At 45.6% G+C, this 22,050-nt stretch overlaps 3 protein-coding genes across 13 annotated transcripts in view; all 3 read right to left on the reverse strand.

The window, feature by feature from the left end:
* ryr1a (ryanodine receptor 1a (skeletal)) overlaps positions 1-6,488 on the reverse strand; it is an 83,259-nt gene extending 76,771 nt beyond the window's left edge. For all 8 annotated transcript variants that reach the window (XM_047804752.1, XM_047804750.1, XM_047804747.1 and 5 more), the window contains exons 1-11: positions 6,357-6,488; positions 4,545-4,664; positions 4,351-4,443; positions 1,668-1,688; positions 1,490-1,564; positions 1,259-1,337; positions 1,066-1,178; positions 732-831; positions 531-624; positions 322-396; positions 27-183 (exon numbers count right to left, since the gene is read on the reverse strand). In XM_047804752.1, coding sequence (XP_047660708.1) covers positions 27-183; positions 322-396; positions 531-624; positions 732-831; positions 1,066-1,178; positions 1,259-1,337; positions 1,490-1,564; positions 1,668-1,688; positions 4,351-4,443; positions 4,545-4,664; positions 6,357-6,404 — 975 coding nt within the window. In that variant the 5' untranslated portion in view covers positions 6,405-6,488. The remainder of the gene's footprint in view (positions 1-26; positions 184-321; positions 397-530; positions 625-731; positions 832-1,065; positions 1,179-1,258; positions 1,338-1,489; positions 1,565-1,667; positions 1,689-4,350; positions 4,444-4,544; positions 4,665-6,356) is intronic.
* Positions 6,489-6,748: 260 nt separating this feature from the next.
* zgc:153345 (uncharacterized protein LOC566129 homolog) lies at positions 6,749-15,758 on the reverse strand. 4 transcript variants are annotated; one of them, XM_047804755.1, is made up of 14 exons: positions 15,469-15,758; positions 14,533-14,630; positions 14,362-14,458; positions 13,758-14,026; positions 13,501-13,664; positions 13,268-13,414; positions 13,116-13,196; positions 12,840-12,927; positions 12,644-12,702; positions 12,382-12,487; positions 8,895-8,979; positions 8,537-8,684; positions 8,088-8,305; positions 6,749-8,045 (listed from the first exon to the last, which is right to left on the reverse strand). In XM_047804755.1, exons 1-14 carry the CDS (start codon positions 15,586-15,588, stop codon positions 6,984-6,986), a joined length of 2,742 nt encoding a protein of 913 aa, XP_047660711.1. In that variant the 5' UTR covers positions 15,589-15,758; the 3' UTR covers positions 6,749-6,983. The 4 variants fall into 4 exon arrangements, with proteins under 4 accessions (XP_047660711.1, XP_047660709.1, XP_027014337.2 ...); XM_047804753.1 differs by having other exon boundaries at positions 6,749-8,305; XM_027158536.2 differs by having other exon boundaries at positions 6,749-8,305; positions 14,533-14,627; positions 15,469-15,757.
* Positions 15,759-16,630: 872 nt separating this feature from the next.
* mdh2 (malate dehydrogenase 2, NAD (mitochondrial)) lies at positions 16,631-21,295 on the reverse strand. Its single transcript, XM_027158537.2, has 9 exons — positions 21,118-21,295; positions 19,352-19,520; positions 19,081-19,164; positions 18,638-18,747; positions 18,240-18,365; positions 17,951-18,028; positions 17,489-17,588; positions 16,997-17,148; positions 16,631-16,906 (listed from the first exon to the last, which is right to left on the reverse strand). The coding sequence occupies exons 1-9, from the start codon at positions 21,178-21,180 to the stop codon at positions 16,772-16,774; spliced, it is 1,017 nt and encodes a 338-aa protein (XP_027014338.2). The 5' UTR covers positions 21,181-21,295; the 3' UTR covers positions 16,631-16,771.
* Between the last annotated feature and the right edge of the window lie 755 nt (positions 21,296-22,050).

Consider the following 22,050-nt stretch of genomic DNA (forward strand, 5'->3'; position numbering starts at 1 on the left):
GTGTGTGTGTGTGTGTGTGTGTGTACCTTTGAGGCTCGGAAGCAGAATGCAGAGCTCTGTGTATTCGCTTTCTCTGGATCCACCACCAACAGCCCTTTTTCATCATCTAAACACAGATATCGCCCCGTAGTGATGTGACGCACTCTAAAAGGCTGCCCCCATTTAATATGACCACCACTCCATCTGTGGCCCAAGGAGGAAAACACAGGGCAAAGATTGTGTTCATTTCATCATCTCAAATGTATATAATAGATAAAAGAATGCAAAATAAATCCACATTAATTTAAATAATCCAGATTAATCACTGATGTGAACTTTTACCCAATGCGGAGAGGCTCGAGTCTCCACAGAGATCTTGCATGACTGCACACAGCTCCTCCCTCATAATGGGCATTTCTGAACATTTCACACACACCAGTGTTATTATTTATTTTAGAGACTGTGTGTGTGTGTGTGTGTGTGTGTGTGTGTGTGTGTGTGTGTGTGTGTGTGTGTGTGTGTGTGTGTGTGTGTGTGTGTGTGTAACTCACTTGCGCTCATCCCCCTGGTCAGCAGCAGGAATGGCTAAACACTCATCCATGTGTCCGTGAAAGAGCCGAAGCACGTATCCTCCAGTTAAATACCCTGATGACGGTGAAACAGAAAAAGACACGTGACGAGTGAAAAGATAGAAAAAAGGGTTTGGAGTGTAAGAAGTGTCAGTAAACAGGCGTGAACATCCTTTAACTCACCTTCAACCAGCTCACATCCACTGGACACCGGGTTGACGTTCCACAGAGTCTGCATGAAGGAGGCGTCCACCATCAGATCTCCACTCGCATAGGACAGATGCTGCAAACACACACAATGATCCATACAGCTGTTCTGTACACACACTTATTCCTCATATCATTTATATGTAGAAACCTTTTCAATTAGCTCAGAATCAATTCATTGCTTTTTTTTGGGAAACAGGACCAGACTGATGTCCTAGTGAGCTTCTGATCCTCAGTCGAATTTCAACCTGAATTTAAAAGCTGAAAAACGAATTGTTTGCTTGTCAAAAAAGATCAGATGAATAAATACCAGGTATCTTTCCGATGACACACTGACCAGGATGAGGTCATCACCCACTCTGACCTTCTCACCCTCTGACCTCTGTTTGGAAGCAGGATGGATCGTCCACCAACATGCCTCACCTGCCCCACACACAACAGCAGACCCGTCACCTTCTACACACTAAATGACTCTTAGTTGTGTAGTGAATCGTGTTAATTACCTGCCGAATCTTCCTGTAAGCCCACGTCAAAGGCCAGTTTGTCTGTGAGAGACCGTGATGTTGTCAAACAGCTCAGATACTACAGCAGACAAAACACACACAGAGCCGGTGATAATGGCCTCTCCTTAACGAACTGGGTGTGTGTTTAGTGTTTACTGCTCCAGACATTAGAGTCGGCTAGAATGAGGTGTGAAACATGAGATCCTATGTACATGTGGATGTGAGACTCACCATGCCCGAGTGTGTGTGTCTGAGCAGGATGGCGTGTCCATACAGCAGCGTCCGATGGCCTCCACCTTGTGAAGACTTTAAAGAAAGGAAAACGTCATAAGAATCCAGTCAGCGATAGAAACTCTAGCACTTATATATTATATAATAACAAAAAGACGAAGGGAAGGACAGAACATACCCATTTATCCAAATCCACATCCTAAGGAGGGGAAGAACGAGGGAATAAACGTAAATAAACAGAGAGAATCATCTGAGATTGTTAAGTCTGGACCATGAGAATATAATCTAACGTCTCTACATGTTAATGTCACATCAGTGTGTTCAGGTGAAACATCTCTACATGTTAATGTCACATCAGTGTGTTCAGGTGAAACATCTCTACATGTTAATGTCACATCAGTGTGTTCAGGTGTGTTCAGGTGAAACATCTCTACATGTTAATGTCACATCAGTGTGTTCAGGTGAAACGTCTCTACATGTTAATGTCACATCAGTGTGTTCAGGTGAAACATCTCTACATGTTAATGTCACATCAGTGTGTTCAGGTGAAACATCTCTACATGTTAATGTCACATCAGTGTGTTCAGGTGAAACATCTCTACACGTGTTAATGTCACATCAGTGTGTTCAGGTGAAACATCTCTACGTGTTAATGTCACATCAGTGTGTTCAGGTGTGTTCAGGTGAAACATCTCTACATGTTAATGTCACATCAGTGTGTTCAGGTGAAACGTCTCTACATGTTAATGTCACATCAGTGTGTTCAGGTGAAACATCTCTACATGTTAATGTCACATCAGTGTGTTCAGGTGAAACATCTCTACACGTGTTAATGTCACATCAGTGTGTTCAGGTGAAACATCTCTACATGTTAATGTCACATCAGTGTGTTCAGGTGAAACATCTCTACATGTTAATGTCACATCAGTGTGTTCAGGTGAAACATCTCTACATGTTAATGTCACATCAGTGTGTTCAGGTGAAACATCTCTACATGTTAATGTCACATCAGTGTGTTCAGGTGAAACATCTCTACATGTTAATGTCACATCAGTGTGTTCAGGTGTGTTCAGGTGAAACGTCTCTACATGTTAATGTCACATCAGTGTGTTCAGGTGAAACATCTCTACATGTGTTAATGTCACATCAGTGTGTTCAGGTGAAACGTCTCTACGTGTTAATGTCACATCAGTGTGTTCAGGTGAAACATCTCTACACGTTAATGTCACATCAGTGTGTTCAGGTGAAACGTCTCTACATGTTAATGTCACATCAGTGTGTTCAGGTGAAACATCTCTACATGTTAATGTCACATCAGTGTGTTCAGGTGAAACGTCTCTACATGTTAATGTCACATCAGTGTGTTCAGGTGAAACATCTCTACATGTTAATGTCACATCAGTGTGTTCAGGTGAAACATCTCTACATGTTAATGTCACATCAGTGTGTTCAGGTGAAACATCTCTACATGTTAATGTCACATCAGTATGTTCAGGTGAAACATCTCTACATGTTAATGTCACATCAGTGTGTTCAGGTGTGTTCAGGTGAAACGTCTCTACATGTTAATGTCACATCAGTGTGTTCAGGTGAAACATCTCTACATGTGTTAATGTCACATCAGTGTGTTCAGGTGAAACGTCTCTACGTGTTAATGTCACATCAGTGTGTTCAGGTGAAACATCTCTACATGTTAATGTCACATCAGTGTGTTCAGGTGAAACATCTCTACACGTGTTAATGTCACATCAGTGTGTTCAGGTGAAACATCTCTACACGTGTTAATGTCACATCAGTGTGTTCAGGTGAAACATCTCTACATGTTAATGTCACATCAGTGTGTTCAGGTGAAACATCTCTACACGTGTTAATGTCACATCAGTGTGTTCAGGTGAAACATCTCTACACGTGTTAATGTCACATCAGTGTGTTCAGGTGAAACATCTCTACATGTTAATGTCACATCAGTGTGTTCAGGTGAAACGTCTCTACACGTGTTAATGTCACATCAGTGTGTTCAGGTGAAACATCTCTACACGTGTTAATGTCACATCAGTGTGTTCAGGTGAAACATCTCTACACGTGTTAATGTCACATCAGTGTGTTCAGGTGAAACATCTCTACATGTTAATGTCACATCAGTGTGTTCAGGTGAAACATCTCTACACGTGTTAATGTCACATCAGTGTGTTCAGGTGAAACATCTCTACATGTTAATGTCACATCAGTGTGTTCAGGTGAAACATCTCTACACGTGTTAATGTCACATCAGTATGTTCAGGTGAAACATCTCTACACGTGTTAATGTCACATCAGTGTGTTCAGGTGAAACATCTCTACACGTGTTAATGTCACATCAGTGTGTTCAGGTGAAACGTCTCTACACGTGTTAATGTCACATCAGTGTGTTCAGGTGAAACATCTCTACACGTGTTAATGTCACATCAGTGTGTTCAGGTGAAACATCTCTACACGTGTTAATGTCACATCAGTGTGTTCAGGTGAAACATCTCTACACGTGTTAATGTCACATCAGTATGTTCAGGTGAAACATCTCTACACGTGTTAATGTCACATCAGTGTGTTCAGGTGAAACATCTCTACACGTGTTAATGTCACATCAGTATGTTCAGGTGAAACATCTCTACATGTTAATGTCACATCAGTGTGTTCAGGTGAAACATCTCTACATGTTAATGTCACATCAGTGTGTTCAGGTGAAACATCTCTACACGTGTTAATGTCACATCAGTGTGTTCAGGTGAAACATCTCTACATGTTTCCTATAAAGGAGCTGAGGAACACAACCCCACTGCCTCGTGTCTGACTTTATTAGGTTCAGGATGACGTGTGTTCTTCACCTCGCTGGTGTGAGAGAGCATCTCCTGTAGAGCTCGTACAGATAACGACTGCTCCAGGATGAAGACACAAATGGCCAGATCAGGTGGGACATTCTGAACAATACAAACAATCCAGAAATCACGTTATTTATCTACAAACTTCTAGCTGACTGATTTCTCATTTTGAACCATGTCTCATTCATTCATGCAGTTACCTGAGCATTAGATGTTGCCTCGAGGAAGCAGAGTCGATTTCCAAAACCCTCACAGGACAAGCAGAGTTTAATCTGTTCCTTCAGTATAGTGGCTGTACACTGCAGCACCACCTGATCCTCCTGTACACACACACACACACACACAAGATGATATGAGATGATGAGATGATGTGAGATGATGTGAGATGATGAGATGATGTGAGATGATGTGAGATGATGTGAGATGATGAGATGATGTGAGATGATGTGAGATGATGAGATGATGAGAGATGATGTGAGATGGAGATGATGTGAGATGATGTGAGATGATGTGAGATGATGAGATGATGCGAGATGATGTGAGATGGAGATGATGTGAGATGATGTGAGATGATGTGAGATGATGAGAGATGATGAGATGATGCGAGATGATGAGATGATGTGAGATGATGTGAGATGATGAGATGATGTGATGTCATGGCAGTGATTTACAGATGGATGGCAGTCATCAGACCCTGAATGTCCCTGTGATGATGGTCTGAGTCTAGAGAGACATCCAGCTCCTCAGTGTGACTCCATAAGCACCACATTAACCACAATCACAGCTCCCAATAACACACTGTACTGTATCTCCATGGACACGGTCATTAAATCCCTCCAGCGTGTCGTTCGGTGTTTAAATAGACACAGCTGTGTGTGAGAGAGTCACTAATCCGTCCTGTCAGTAAATATAGAGCTGAGAAAGAGTCACTTTAAACCACTGTTGTGTCTCAGAGCTCCAGGTCCCATCATCTCACTGTCACTCCACCAACAGTAGAACATCTCCAAGAAGATCTAATGCCAATTAAAGGGGAAATTACTTTTATTCTCCAAATTATTTAATTTACTGCTTTGACAATCAAACCAGATTTTAGTGGAACTTATAAACATCAAACTGATCGTGGACCTGCTCATAAAAACTGATCGTGGACCTGCTCATAAAAACTGATCGTGGACCTGCTCATAAAAACTGATCGTGGACCTGCTCATAAAAACTGATCGTGGACCTGCTCATAAAAACTGCTCACTCTTTCTTTTCCAGACAGTTCTGATAGCAGCATGAACTCAGGAGATGTTTCATAAAAAAAACAGACAAAGCCATTTTGGTATCAGGGTCATAAATCACAGCTCACAGGCCTCTGTGTGTGTGTGTGTGTGTGTGTGTGTGTGTGTGTGTTTCTCAGACCTATTATAAATAGATAACAATGCCACACACCTGTTGTTGCCAGTCTGTAGCAAAGGAAACATGATCCAGCTGACGGTGTTATATTTAACATGACTATATAAGAATAAATATTCTGCTGTATGTTACTGCTGCTGAAGCTTCATGCATTAGATTAGATTAGATTAGATTAGATCAGATGTCCATTCAGTAATAATGAAATGATCTCAGTCCTCAGGTCAGCGTTCTCCTGCTCACACGTTCCTGAGGTCTTTGTCTGTGGTGAAGAAGACGTCTGTCTTTATCCTGACTTCCTCCAAACGAAGCCCAGAAGCAGGAACAGAGTAAATATGGTGATGGATGTGAAGAGCAACTGATCATCAGGACATGTTTACAGACCTCACTAAATAAAACCTGTTCAAACACCAGGAGACCACGAGGGTCCAGGATCTCACTCCTCACACTCTTTTCTAAGTTTCATCGCTGAAAGATAAGTAAGTTTAGGATTTTACCCCATACTGTGTTCAGTAGGCCACATGGGGCAGATACCTGCTACTGAACCTTCTTGGAGAAGCAAATTAAACATCAGGACAGACTGTTTAATCAGTGACTTTAATGTGAACCGTACTCACCGTCCGTACAAACTGAATCTCTTCATCTCCTTCCCCACCTTCAGCCATGGTGTGTTCCCTTTATCACTCACACAAACTGTCTCACACACTGTTCACTGCCCAAGCCTGCATTCTGTGTGTGTGTGTGTGTGTGTGTGTGTGCGTGTGTGTTGGACATTCTTTAGCTACAGTTCAGAGAGGGACCTTCTCTTTTTTTGTCCACAAGCAGTGGGTGGATCTCTCACACACACACACACACACACACACACACACACACACACACACACACACACACACACACACACACACACACACACACTTTCTCTGATCGTCTCTAAGACACTCTGGAGGTCATTTGGACTTTAAACTCAACTTTTGATTAATAACAAAAAGAAAGGACAAAAATAAGAAAATACAGATAACGAGAACAAACATTTTTATTAAGAACAGAAACATTACAGTAAAATAAAAGGCACAGATTATTTAATAAAGTTATTACAGTGTAAAAGCACAGAAGAGTGTGTGTGATTGTCCTGAATATAAAACACACGTATATTCTAATCATGGGGCAAAACACAGAGAGAGAGAGCGAGAGAGAGCGAGAGAGAGACAGAGAGAGAGAGAGAGAGACAGAGAGTGAGAGAGCTGTCAGAAAGGTAACGGTTTAAACGTGCTCATGCGCACTTGGTGAGAAGGCCAACGTGGAGAGTCTCTGTAGTGCCTCCTGGAGCCCGGAGGTCTGAACTGGAAGGTTGGTGGTGAGAGGTCAAGGGTCAGCGAACACTTCTCACTCACACTGCTGATGGAAAACACACCATCGAACGTCAGGCAGCCGAAGGAGTCACACGGAGACGCCTCACACTGCACAGACGGCGGCTCGGTTTCAGAAGCTGTGAAAGCTCTGGGGTCTTCAGGGGACGTGAACAACGCCCTCCTCTGACTCGACGGCGTGGAGCCATCGAGCTGGACGTCCCAGTTGGAGTCAGAGTGGACGGCGTACTCTGAGATGTGACACTGCTGCTCAAACATCGAGTCCAGGTCCAAGTTTTCCACTTTCAGCATCTGAAGCATCACACACTCATTAATCTGCTGATTCTCATCATTTTCTGACTTCTGTGACGTTCCGATCAAAGTCTGATCTTCTGAAGGAGACGAAGGAGTAGAAGGACTTGGTAAATGCTCTGGACGCAGCTCCTCATTGGGTTCCTCGGAGTCTGTCAGTTCATCGTTTAGCTCCAGGAAGGCCTGCTGATCCTCCTGAACAGCTTCATCACTGAAGGAGCGGCTGAACCTCCTCGCTCCCTGTCTGCGTAGACGAACAGTCGGCGTTCTGAGAAACGAAGCCAGAGCGCTGAAGCTCCGGAACCTCTCAGCCATCGACAGCCGAAAATTCGCCTTCTTTAGATCCGAATCAGGGCCCTTCTCCTTCTTCTGCTGCTCGTGAAACGTGCCGTATCTCCTCCTCCTCAGCTCTCGCCCTTCCTTTCCTTTTCCTCCAGACTTCTTGAGAGGCAGACTGACAGACGTGGACCACATGTCATCATAAAACGTGGCCTCGTTTGTACCGACTTCCTGCTGAACTTCATCTACTTTGTCTGAATGTGGATCTAAAGCCACCTCGGGCATGCTGATGGAGCGACGTGGTCCAGAACGCTTCTGAGAGATGTTCTTCTTCTTTCTGGGTTTGTTATGGGTCACAGTTTCCTGTTCCTCCACCTTAACTCCACCTTCTGTCTTTAGACTTTCCTCTTCCTGTCTCTGGCTGCGATTCATGTTATATTCCACGATCACATCTGGATTTCCGTCGTCAAGCAAAACCCAGTGGTCGTCATCCTGCACCTGCTCGCTGTCCTGCTGCTGACGTCCTCGTAACGACTCCTCAGACTCAGACCCAGATACATAGTCAGGATTCTCTATAAAGCTGCAGTTGAGAAGCTCAGGATCGTCGTCCACCTCACTGCCGATTACGACTGCAACACAAACAAATGTAAACATCACAGAAATGTCAGATGATCTGCTCCAGATCTTTAGGAGGCCACAGTGAACATGAACCAGGAGCAGATCACTGAGTCTGTACGTGGTGCGTCCTGTCTGTGTCACTGCAGAACTTCTCTGACACAAAGCTTCTGATTAAGTCAGCTTGTGCCTCCAGGATTTAAAGGTCCTTAAATATTACAGTAAAAAGAAGAGAAGCTCCACACCTCGTCCCGGTTCCTCGATCAGGATTAAGGGGATCTTCAGGGACGAGTCGCTGTCCGAGCTGAACAGAGCCGTCTTATTGACGCAGAGTTTTTTGCAGGAACTCAAACAGGTCTCAGAATCACTGCACGGCGTCACACTGAGAACCTGCTGAGAAACGACCACATGCACAATCAGAAGGACAGCATTAGAGTTCAACACCAACAGGAAGTGAGGGGGAATCGACCTGAAGGCATCCTGGTGCTGAGAAATCGCACAGTGTTCATTACCACACAAACGTATTCACATTTCTCTGTGTGTGTGTGTGTGTGTGTGTGTGTGTGTGTGTGTGTGTGTGTGTGTGTGTGTGTGTGTGCGTACAGGACTCTCGCTGTTGCTCGATACAGAGAAGAACCGGAGAGATCTCCTCCTGCGACGTGCACGATGATCCTCCTGCTTTGGAGCGCTACGGGGAAAAAAGGGACTTTACATTTAATCTGATTCCTCAACCTTTGTGGTGAAAGTGAAACACACACACACACACACACACACACACACACACACACCCAAACACACCCAACACGCACGTACACCCCCCCAACACGCACGTACACATACACCCCCCCAACACGCACAAACACACACACACACACCCAACACGCACAAACACACACACACGTACACATACACACACACCCAACGCGCACGTACACATACACACACACGCACGTACACACGCACCCCCAACACGCACGTACACACGCACCCCCAACACGCACGTACACACGCACCCCCAACACGCACGTACACACACACCCCCAACACGCACACCCCACCACATGCCGGTATATACACACACACCACACACACAAACACCGACGTACACACACACCACACCACCCAACACTCACGTACACACCACACCACACACACACCCAACACTGCACGACACCACACCACACCACCACGCTACGTAATACACACACCCACCCCCACACGCACGTCACACACACACCCCCACCACGCACTTATTACACACACCCCCACACCTCACGTCTCACACACACACACACAACACTCACGTCACACACACAACACACACACACACCACACGCACGTACCCCAAACACCACGCACACCCACCACCCACACACACACACACCCCACACACTTAAACACACACACCCACCACCACACCACTCACGTACACACACACACCCCCAACCTCATAACCACTACACAAAACACACACCACACACCCACGTACACACACACAACACATTCCGTACACACACACACACACACACACCCCCAACACGCACGTACACACACACACACACACCCAACACGCACGTACACACACACACACACACACACACCCCCAACACGCACGTACACACACACACCACCCCAAACCACCACTTACAACAAAACACACACACACACCACACCCCCAACACGCACTTACACACACACACAAACCCACCAACACCATTAACACACACCACACACACACACCCACACACAAACCACACCACACACTCACTTACACACACACACACACACACACTACACCCACACCACACACCCCCACACACGCAAGTCACACACACACACACACACACGTCACACACACATCACGCACGTACCCACACACAAACACACGCTACGTCCACAAAACACCCACGCACCCACGGCACGTACACACACCACACCACCAACACGCACGTACACGCCCACACGCTCGCCCACACGCCGTTAACACAGCACGACACACCCCCCAACACGACACGACACGCCCGCCAACACTCACGTACACACACACACACACAACATCACACGCACGACACACACACACACACCACACAAACACGCAACGTAACACTTACAAAAACACACACACACAACAACCCGCACGTCACAAACCACACACACACACAACCACGCACACGTTACAGCACTACCACACACACCACCAACCGCACGTCACACACGCACAATCACACACGCGTTACCCCACACACACCACACAGCCACGCACGTCACACACGCACACACACCGCCGTCACACGACCCGCCTAAAACCACATCACCCCCCACACCACCCCACTCACCCACCCACACCACCCACCCCCACACCCACTACACACCCCCACACCACTCCCCACCCCCACACACACGCACACCCACCCACACACACTCTACACACCCCACACACCCACGCCCCTCACACCGACACCCCCCACACACACCACACCCACCACACCACACACACACCACCCAACACTCACGTACACACCACAACACCCACACACACAACACCTCACTCACATCCACCCCACTCACCCCCACCCACACTCACTTACACCACACACCCCACCACCCCCTCTACACCCCCCACCACACTCCACCCCACACACCCCCCACCACTCACTACACCCCACACCACACACACCCCCCCAACACCCCACACACCCCTACACACCACACCCCCACCACCCACGTACCACACACCACACCCAACACCCACCCCACACACACACCCCCAACACGCACACACCCACCCCCACCATGCATGTATATACACACACACCCCCAACACGCACACACCCACCCCCAACACGCACGTACACACACACACACACACCCCCAACACGCACGTACACACACACACACCCCCAACACGCACGTACACACACACACCCCCACACCACTACACACACCACACCCACTCCCCCGCAACACACACACACACCACCACACACACACACACCCCACCACACTCACACACCAACACACACACCACACCCCAACACACGCACACACCCCACAACACCACTACACACAACACACACCCACCACACACCACACACACGACACCCCCAAACACTACACACACACACACACACCCCAACACGCACGTACACACACACACACAAACCCACAACACCACACACCAACACGCACGTAACACCACACAACACACACACACACAACACGCACGTACACACACACACACAACACCCCACACACACACTACACCCCACACACATCTCACACACACACACCCACGTACACACACACACACCACAACACACACCACCACACACCACGTACACACACAAACACACACACACACCCCAAACACGCACGTACCACACACCCACACACGCCCACACACACACACACCCACCAACACACACAAACACACACCCCCAAACAGACACGTACAACACACACACCACCAAACACGCACGTACACACCACCAAACACGCACGTACACACACAACACCCACCCCCAACACGCACGTACACACCCCACACCACACCACACCCCCAACACGCCCCTCAACACGCACGTACACACACACACACCCCCAACACGCACGTACACACACACACACCCCCAACACGCACGTACACACACACACACCCCCAACACGCACGTACACACACACACACACCCCCAACACGCACGTACACACACACACACACCCCCAACACGCACGTACACACACACACACACACACCCCCAACACGCACGTACACACACACACCCCCAACACGCACGTACACACACACACCCCCAACACGCACGTACACACACACACCCCCAACACGCACGTACACACCCCCAACACGCACGTACACACCCCAACACGCACACACACACACACACACACACACACACACACCCAACACGCACGTACACACACACACACCCCCAACGCGCACGTACACACCCCAACACGCACGTACACACCCCAACACGCACGTACACACCCCAACACGCACGTACACACCCCAACACGCACGTACACACCCCAACACACCCCGACATGTGCACCAACACATGCAGAAACTGACCGATGCGACTTCCTCTGCACTCGTACTTTACCCGTCGTCTCTGACACACCGCGCTGTGACTCGTCGCTGCTCTTCACCTCCTGAGGACTTGGACCTTCTGTCAAATCTGATTACATACATCAGGTCTCTTTAAATGTCTTTATTCACATGTCTGTGTTAATAAACAGTGAAACGTCTTGCTGTATTCGACGGGCGTTAAATCTGATCTTTATGTTTAAACTGCAGGAGGTGATCTGATCTCATCCTGCTGTGGTCAACTCACCGTCTGTCGACTGGCTGCGGATGGACTGCACGTCAGCACGGAGGTCGTGCAGCGAACGCCTGCAAACTCATAAGGCATATGATCAGTGTCACAGAACCCATGATATCATCATCATCATCATCACAAACTAATCTGATGAAGATGAAGGCTGTAAGTAAAAATACAGAACAATGTGGAAGGTTTTAAACGTTTTGACCTCTTTCGTGCTGATCCGATCGCCTCGTCCTCTGAGACTTTGCGCTTCACCGTGGTAGGAGACAGTGGCGTGGGACTGAGCGGAGGTCCTGTTCAACATTTTAATAAACGCTGGACTTTACATGCATGAGCATTAAACTTCTCTCACAATACAGATCTCTCATGACCACCTGAGCACTAGACCTCCAGTAAACTAACACAACAACGCAGTGGCGTTTTTACACCTAAATGTCTAACAGTAGAGACTTTCAGGGTCTGACGATTGCTGCTGTTGTACCTGATGAGGCGTCTAAGGACAGAGGGGGGACGGTGTGCGTCCGGCTGGGCTTCAGTTTAGAAAAAGCATCCACAAACATCTCTAAAAGAAACAGAAGCATTAAACAAAAGCAGAACAACATTCCAGAGTTTGAGCCGGACGCTAACGGTCACCTCCAACACTTCTCCTCCTCTGTCTACACAGGCTGCTGTACACTCCCAGTCTGGCTCTCTTGTTCAGTAAAGCTCCCTCTAGTGGTGGAGTGGAATCACTCGCCTCTGCTGCTCCCAGTGTGTCCAGTACAAACGAGGGCACGACTCCTTAGAAAAACACTCCAATTAAAAACACAGAACCGCTTTAATCTGTGGTGTAAAGAGTTAATGTAATAATGAGCTGGAGGTTTAACCGATGCGCTCAGCGTGTGCGATGAGGATCCTGATGGCTGCAGCCTGCTGCTCCAGTTGTTTCTCTGTGAGGACGGTGAGACGACACGACTGAGGTGAACACGGCAGCAGGTTAGGAGCCATGACGAGCGCTAAACTGCTCACCTCCATCCTGTTTTCATCACACCTGTGCACGCACACACACACACACACACACACACTACTGCGTTATCAATCATAAGTGCATTAATAAAATAAACACACAGATGCAGAAGCGTACCTTTGTGCAACACGCCTGAGGAAGCTGCAGAAGTAGCGCAGGGTGTGAATGTGTACCGGGGGAAGCAGAGAGGTGAGCAGTAGCGTGGCTCTCTCGCTCGCACCCGTCTCCAGAGTCTGGGCGTGGCATAGCGCCACCTGCAGCTCACCTGCGATCAGCGGCTCAGGAAGCTCACGCAGGAACTGTTTCAGCACCGACGCCACGTCACATGGCTGCAGCAAAGCATCATGGGGAGGCAGGAAGATCCGCTTGCCCTTCTCCAGATCCGACTATCAGACCAAAGGGAAGAAGAAGTCACTTGGTCGGGTTTCCGTCATGATCTGAACCAACAATCAAGTCTCAATGCAACATTTTTACATTACAGACTATTTATATTTATCTTAGGAATAAAAGTTTAAATATTTAAAGGTTGAGCAGCAATCAGCCGGTTCAGGGCTAAGGTCTGCTTGGTGAACACACAGCGTGATGTTCTGAGCTGAGAACAAAGCAGGATGAACTGCTTTAGATCATGATGCTCCCTCACACAGAGGAGCACAAACTCCCAGGTTAACTCCTCACTCCTGAGATGTGATGCAGAATTCACACAGAGCTGAATGAGTTTTACCCTCAGAGCTCGGATGCGACAGAGAGAACCGGTCTTCCTGAAGATCCCCTCAGTGTGGATGTGTTGAGATAAATACTCACAGGCCTCCACCAAGAACCTGAAACAAACACAAACTGATCAGCATCCATAAAGCAGGCCGACAGGGCAGGAGGAAAGTAAAGCTGAACCTACAGCGGCACAGAGCCGTCGACTTCAGCCACGTGACACTGAGGGAGAAGCTGCACATCACGACCAAAGGCAAAGAGCTGCTGCTGCTGAGGAGTCTCCTGCTTTTGAAAGGTCAGAGGTCAGAGGTCAGACGTAGATGTATTACTTTACTGTCTATCTGCTGAACACACAGCATTTAAATAGTTCTGTTGTTAATATTAAAGCTTTAACAAGCAGAAAGTTCTGTTTTTATTTACAGTACAAAACTTTCCTGCCTTTAAAAACACACACACACACACACACACACACACACAGAGAAAGACCCACAGACAGACAGACACACACACACACACACACACACACACAGAGAGAGAAAGACCCACAGACAGACAGATACACACACACACACACACACACACAGAGAGAGAGAAAGACCCACAGACAGACAGATACACACACACACACACACACACACACACACACACAGAGAGAAAGACCCACAGACAGACAGACAGACAGACACACACACACACACACACACACACACACACACAGAGACAGACACAGATACACAGACACAGAGAGAGAGAGAGAGAGAGAGAGAGAGAGAGAGAGAGAGAGAGAGAGAGAGAGAGAGAGAGAGAGAGAGAGAGACAGAGAGAGAGAGAGAGAGAGAGAGACACAGAGAGAGAGAGAGAGAGAGAGAGAGAGAGAGACAGAGAGAGAGAGAGAGAGAGAGAGAGAGACAGAGAGAGAGAGAGAGAGAGAGAGAGAGACAGAGAGAGAGAGAGACACAGAGAGAGAGAGACACAGAGAGAGACAGAGAGAGAGAGAGACAGAGAGAGAGAGACAGAGAGAGAGAGAGACACAGAGAGAGAGAGACACAGAGAGAGACAGAGAGAGAGAGAGACAGAGAGAGAGAGACAGAGAGAGAGAGACATCACTAAGATTTTATCTTACATGCTCAGGTGGTTTCTCTGAGTGCAGGAAGCTCTTCCAGTTCCTCACGCGCACACCAACCGCTTTTAGCGCGCGCACCACCGCCAGCACGCGCGCCCGCTCCTCCGTTAGAGCCGGCATGATCAAAACAGCGCTGTTTACAACTCAAAACCGACGCGAGACAAACCGGAAATGCGGCTTAATTGCTAGCCCAGAGCCCTGCTCGAGCCCATCGGAATCACCACGTGATTGTTTGGATTTCCGGTCACCTGTGCGCGCGCGACCTGTTGTCTCCCCATCATACAATCTACTCAGAGGAACATCACAGTTACAGCGCCACCTGGTGGACAATTTACTGATCCGCCCAATTAGGGAGAGACAATTTAATCACGTGCATCTCTCTCACCGGTGATCATAAACTCACCAATTAGACCAACTATTAATCAAACTTTTAAAAAATTGTGACTTGTTTATTCAGGTCTCGTGTCAGGATGTAATCGGGGGATTTTTAGTGAAATGCATTAATGCATTAATGTAAATCCCTCTGACAGGACGGGATAACCAATCAGAAACGAGCTTTCTCCTTGACATGTTACCTGGGATTATGTTTCAGATTTCACTCCTTTACTCTAACTGAACTCTAACTGCGTGTTGTTCCTGGTCAGTGTGGGGTCTGATATCAGGATTACTGAGGACCAGTGACGTGTCGTTTGTGATGCCGGGTCTTTAAGGGAACTGACTCCCATTTCTGAAGAAAACAAAACATTTTTCTTACAGTTTCACGGTACAAGGACGATTTAATCACACACCTTTTTGTCAAACCTGAAAGTGAGTCATTTGAGAACAGAGCGCTGGTGAGGAGTCGAATCATCTAACTCAGAAAAAAGAGTCAGACTGTAAAACTTAACATGACAGCAACTTGTTTTACGTGAGTTAGAAATAAAACAAACAGTTCATTCAGAATTCATGCTCTTTTTATTTTCACACTTGTGTTACTGCACTTACACTAAAGCAGGGAGGTGTGTGTGTGTGTATAATGTGTTTTACTGCACTGGACAGAGTCATTTATCAGTTCTCATAATATTTTATTTAATTTAGACTGGACCAGTACAGACATTTATTCAGCACATCATGATCAGCGTCTGCACAGACAAATGTAAAAAAAAACACAACCACGTGTGTGTGAAGTGGGAGAAGCCGACTGTTTATTGATCATCTGAGTCGCAGCATTTCAGTCATGAGAAAAATCAGATATCGTGTGAGAATTTTAGACTTGATTTTTATAAATAAACATGTTTGGTGTATGGAGTCATGGATCAGAGGCTCACAACTTGAAGTTGGTCGCAAAATCTTCTCCTTTCTTGATAGAACCTTTTAGCTCAGCCAGAGCAGACGACACAAGCTTCTCCTCAAATGCAGAGATCTTCCCCAGACCCAGGTTCTTCTCAATGCCGTTTTTCTGAAATACACACAGAAGAGGTTGAGAAGCTGCATTATGTCTTTCTCTTTACACCTCGTGAGTGAGGATCAGTGTGTGTGTGTGTCGTACCCCGAGCAGAAGAGGTGTGGAGAAGTATTTGCATTCAGTCTCCTCTGATCGCACAAATGCACACTCCACCACTCCCTCTTTCCCGTTCATGGCATCAAGGAGAGAGAAAGTAAAGCGAGCTCCAGCATAGGCCATCGACAGCGTGGCAGAACCTGAACACACACACACACACACACACACACACTAATAACCCTATCCTCTGACCATCCCCATCTCCCAGTCAGTGACATCATACTTATAAGAATAATCTGAGAAAGGAAGCAGAAAGAAACACTGAAACAGCAGAAGCTGATTTTATTCCTATAACATTTAGTATAAATCTGAGGTAAAAACACCAAATCTGAACAATCACACAAGATTCTGTTCGGCCTGGGTGTAAGATTTTGTCTACAGATATCCACAGTCTGTGGTGAAAAAAATTACCGGTGTAGAAAAAGCATCCTGGTGATGAACCTATATAATTAAAAAAAAAGCAAATGAATGAATCTGTACCTGCTCCAGCTTTGGCCTTCACCACCTCAGTTCCTGCCTCCTGAATTCTCTCGGTCAAAGCGGAAAGCTGATCGGTGGGAAACTCCACCTTCGGAGTGCACTACACAGCACAAACACAACACCAGTCAGATCATAAACACAACACACTGAACATCCCACAGGACTCATCACAGAGATAGCGTCTTCCAACAGCTTGTGTTAAAGGACACGTTAGGAAAGCTGGGTTTAAGCGTTCAAACATAAAGGTTACAACATTGCTAGAACATTAAAGATGGTAGCTAGAGTGCTCCTAGTTGGTTGCTATGCTAATAGTTTTGGTTACTAGGGAGATTGCTATAGTGTTAGATACGTGACTGATAAATGATTGTAAGGAAACTCAGCTGTCTGCTTTTGATTATTTGGTTATCACTAAAGGCAGGGTGGTCGCTACAGGGTTCCCTTTATTTTCTATTTTCTAATTACCTGTGAAATCAGAGGGATGATGGTTTTTCCAGCATGTCCTCCAATAACAGGCACATTGACACGAGCTGGATCGAGACCCTGCAGATAAACAGATGAACAAGAACGTAAAAACATCATCTTTAAAAGAGTGATCATAAAATCCAGCAGTGTAAACTACACTATGGATTTAAACTACACTATAACCCTACAGGAAGACAGATCACAGGACTGAAACACACATCTGTATAATGTGTGTGTGTATATGAGATCAGGTCAGAGTTTATCATTATCACTTTGACATGTGACTGACTTTGAGCTCAGCAACGAATGTGTTTGCTCTGACGATGTCCAGCGTTGTGACTCCAAACACTCTGTTAGGGTTGTAAACACCATGCTTCTTCAACACCTCTGCAGTGATGGGGATGGTGGAGTTCACCTGAAAAACAAACATACTTCTGTTTAACACCTCTACAGTAACACTAGCTCACACACGCATCAGTAATGAATACTCTTTAGACGCATGTGTGATTATCATCCTTAACTTTGCCTGAATTAATCTTGTATTTATTTACATTGAATGTTATTAACTCTTGCTGTCTCTGTATGTGTCCTTCCTGATCTTTGCTTGGTGTTTGTGGAGAATCTCACTACAGCAGTAAGCAAGAGGACTGATTAAGTTAACTAAAAAATAATTAAAAGGTTCCTCACAGGATTAGCAATGACGCAGATCATGGCCTCAGGGCAGTTACGGGCACACGCATCAGCCAGAGTGGCCACGATAGTGGCGTTTGTGTTAAACAGATCATCACGCGTCATACCTGTGAAACACACACACACACACACACACACACACACACTTAACACTGTAGAATGTGCAGGTGTATAGAGCACTGTAACACTGTTATTCCTGCACATGGGCAAAACTGTACTACTGTACATTGAAAAGAAATACAGACATAGAATCAAATTAGTAAGAAGAAATAGAAAATAAACAGTCTATGAACAATATAAATTTACCATTTAAATTAATATTTATAAAATCTATTCAAACATTATGAAATCCAATGTTTGGTTAGTTGGTTGTCATGAAAACAAGTCAAGACTCACAGTCATTGTTAGAGCTGTATAACTAATCAAAAACACACACACACCAGGTTTACGGGGAACTCCGGCAGGAATAACCACCACTTCACATCCCTTTAGAGCCGCACCCAGCTGATCAGCTCCAATATAACCTACACACACACACACACACACACACACACACACACACACACACACACACACAGCATGTTAACCTATAAAACATTTATATCTAAATATATCTTCCAAGGTCACATAGTAAGGGGTCTGAATCTTTAGATGTTGAATGAATAAACATTAAAATGTTATTTGGATTTGTTTCGTGTTACATTTCCGTACCCGTGACCTTTGCTCTGGTCTCGATGTGGCTGAGATCTGCAGCGACTCCGGGAGTGTGAGCGATATCGTACAAGGACAACTCGCTCACCAGAGGACTGTTCTTCAGTAGGAGGGAAAGTGGCTGTCCGATTCCACCTGATGCTCCCAGAACCGCCACCTTTGCATTATTCTACAGGGAAATAAAATGAGACGTGCAGTTAAACAGGAAGACGTCACCCTGCAGCAGTCCTACACTCCTCTCTGTGCCACATCCGTGTACTGCAAACTGAAACCTCATGGTGTGGTATGTGTGTGTTAACCTTTTGACCTTTAGACCTTGATTCTTTGCCCATTAGTTGGATTAATCCCTGTACAGCTCGAATGTGGGGAAGTTGAGACCACATCGTCTCCTTATACTGACTATCTTAATAAAGACATTTGTGAAACAAGACCGTTATATGTAACGTTCACTATTATACTCTGTAAACTTTGGCAGTCTTATGCACTATTAGGACCTTTCATGTCTTATAGAAGGCTGTAACTAGTAATTGTGCTGAAATGCACTAATTTATCTTTCTGTCCATCTGCGATATAAACTCCATGTGCTGTAAAAACTCCTCATTCTGCCATTAATTAGTGTAAATTCGGTATCGAAAATAATCAGTTACAATTATTTTCAAAAGTTTAAAAATGTACTTTGAGGTTTAATGACGAGTGAACTTTATTTTTAAAAAAAGAGAGTATTTTATCTATTCTAATAAACATGTAAATAAGCTGTTGCCTGCTGTAACTCATGTGTAAAGTTTATTTAGATATAAAACACAGATGAACTCAGCAGACTGTAAATACTGCTGTAGAGGAGTGTGTAATGTCAGTTACCTCACACATCGTTAGCCACACGGCTAACTGTCACCCCGTTACCTCACACATCGTTAGCCACACAGCTAACTGTCACCCCTGTTACCTCACACACTGTTAGCCACACTGCTAACTGTCACCCCTGTTACCTCACACACTGTTAGCCACACTGCTAACTGTCACCCCGTTACCTCACACACTTTTAGCCACACTGCTAACTCTCACCCCTGTTACCTCACACACTTTTAGCCACACTGCTAACTCTCACCCCTGTTACCTCACATACTTTTAGCCACACTGCTAACTCTCACCCCTGTTACCTCACATACTTTTAGCCACACTGCTAACTCTCACCCCTGTTACCTCACACACTTTTAGCCACACTGCTAACTCTCACCCCTGTTACCTCACACACTTTTAGCCACACTGCTAACTCTCACCCCTGTTACCTCACACACTTTTAGCCACACTGCTAACTCTCACCCCTGTTACCTCACACACTTTTAGCCACACTGCTAACTCTCACCCCTGTTACCTCACACACTTTTAGCCACACTGCTAACTCTCACCCCTGTTACCTCACACACTTTTAGCCACACTGCTAACTCTCACCCCTGTTACCCTCACACACTTTTAGCCACACTGCTAACTCTCACCCCTGTTACCTCACACACTTTTAGCCACACTGCTAACTCTCACCCCTGTTACCTCACACACTTTAGCCACACTGCTAACTCTCACCCCTGTTACCTCACACACTTTTAGCCACACTGCTAACTCTCACCCCTGTTACCTCACACACTTTTAGCCACACTGCTAACTCTCACCCCTGTTACCTCACACACTTTTAGCCACACTGCTAACTCTCACCCCTGTTACCTCACACACTTTTAGCCACACTGCTAACTGCGTGACTTTTTCTTTTTTACCTGAGAAGTTGTAGATAAACAGCGCACGATGCTGGCGGAAGGTCTGACGATGCGGGACAACATGTCTGCTGTGTTCTGTTTGTGTGTCTTTACAAATCAAAATAAAATGGATCCTCAGAGCCGCTCCTGTATCACTGTGACTCCAACGTCCTCCAGCCGGTCGACAGGGGCACAACCGAACACACGGGCTCGAGAAAAGCTGAAACACGAGATCTGATTGGCTCAGAGGAGCGTCAATCTTAATTTCTTAAGAAACCTCTCTGGCGATTGGTTCAACGCCTATCCTGGTGATATACGATTGGTCACTCGAATACCTCAGCATTAATTCGTAATTCTGAGTAAAATCCCTGTAAAGCTTTAATTAATACGTCCGATCGTTCATAAAGAAAGCACCAGGGTGGGTGCACAAAAAGGTTGTTTGACAAAATTCCGTATTTATTTATTATTTAAAATGATTTGTAATACAATCCATTACAGTAAATAAAGTTATTTTTAATATTTGCACATTTTTGTGTACATATATACACACACTATATATATATACACACTATACACACTATATATACACTATATATACACACTATATATATACACACTATATACACACTATATACACACTATATATACACACTATACACACTATATATATATATATATATATATACACACTATACACACTATATATACACTATATATACACACTATATATATATATACACACTATACACACTATATATATATATATACACACTATATATACACTATATATACACACTATACACACTATATATACACTATATATACACTAGTGTATATATAGTGTGTATATATAGTGTATATATAGTGTATATATAGTGTGTATATATAGTGTATATACACACTATATATACACTATACACACACTATATATACACTATATACATATCTATTTGT

The sequence above is a fragment of the Tachysurus fulvidraco genome, chromosome 20 (genome assembly GCF_022655615.1).
Source record: "Tachysurus fulvidraco isolate hzauxx_2018 chromosome 20, HZAU_PFXX_2.0, whole genome shotgun sequence".
Classification (NCBI taxonomy): Eukaryota; Metazoa; Chordata; class Actinopteri; order Siluriformes; family Bagridae; genus Tachysurus; species Tachysurus fulvidraco.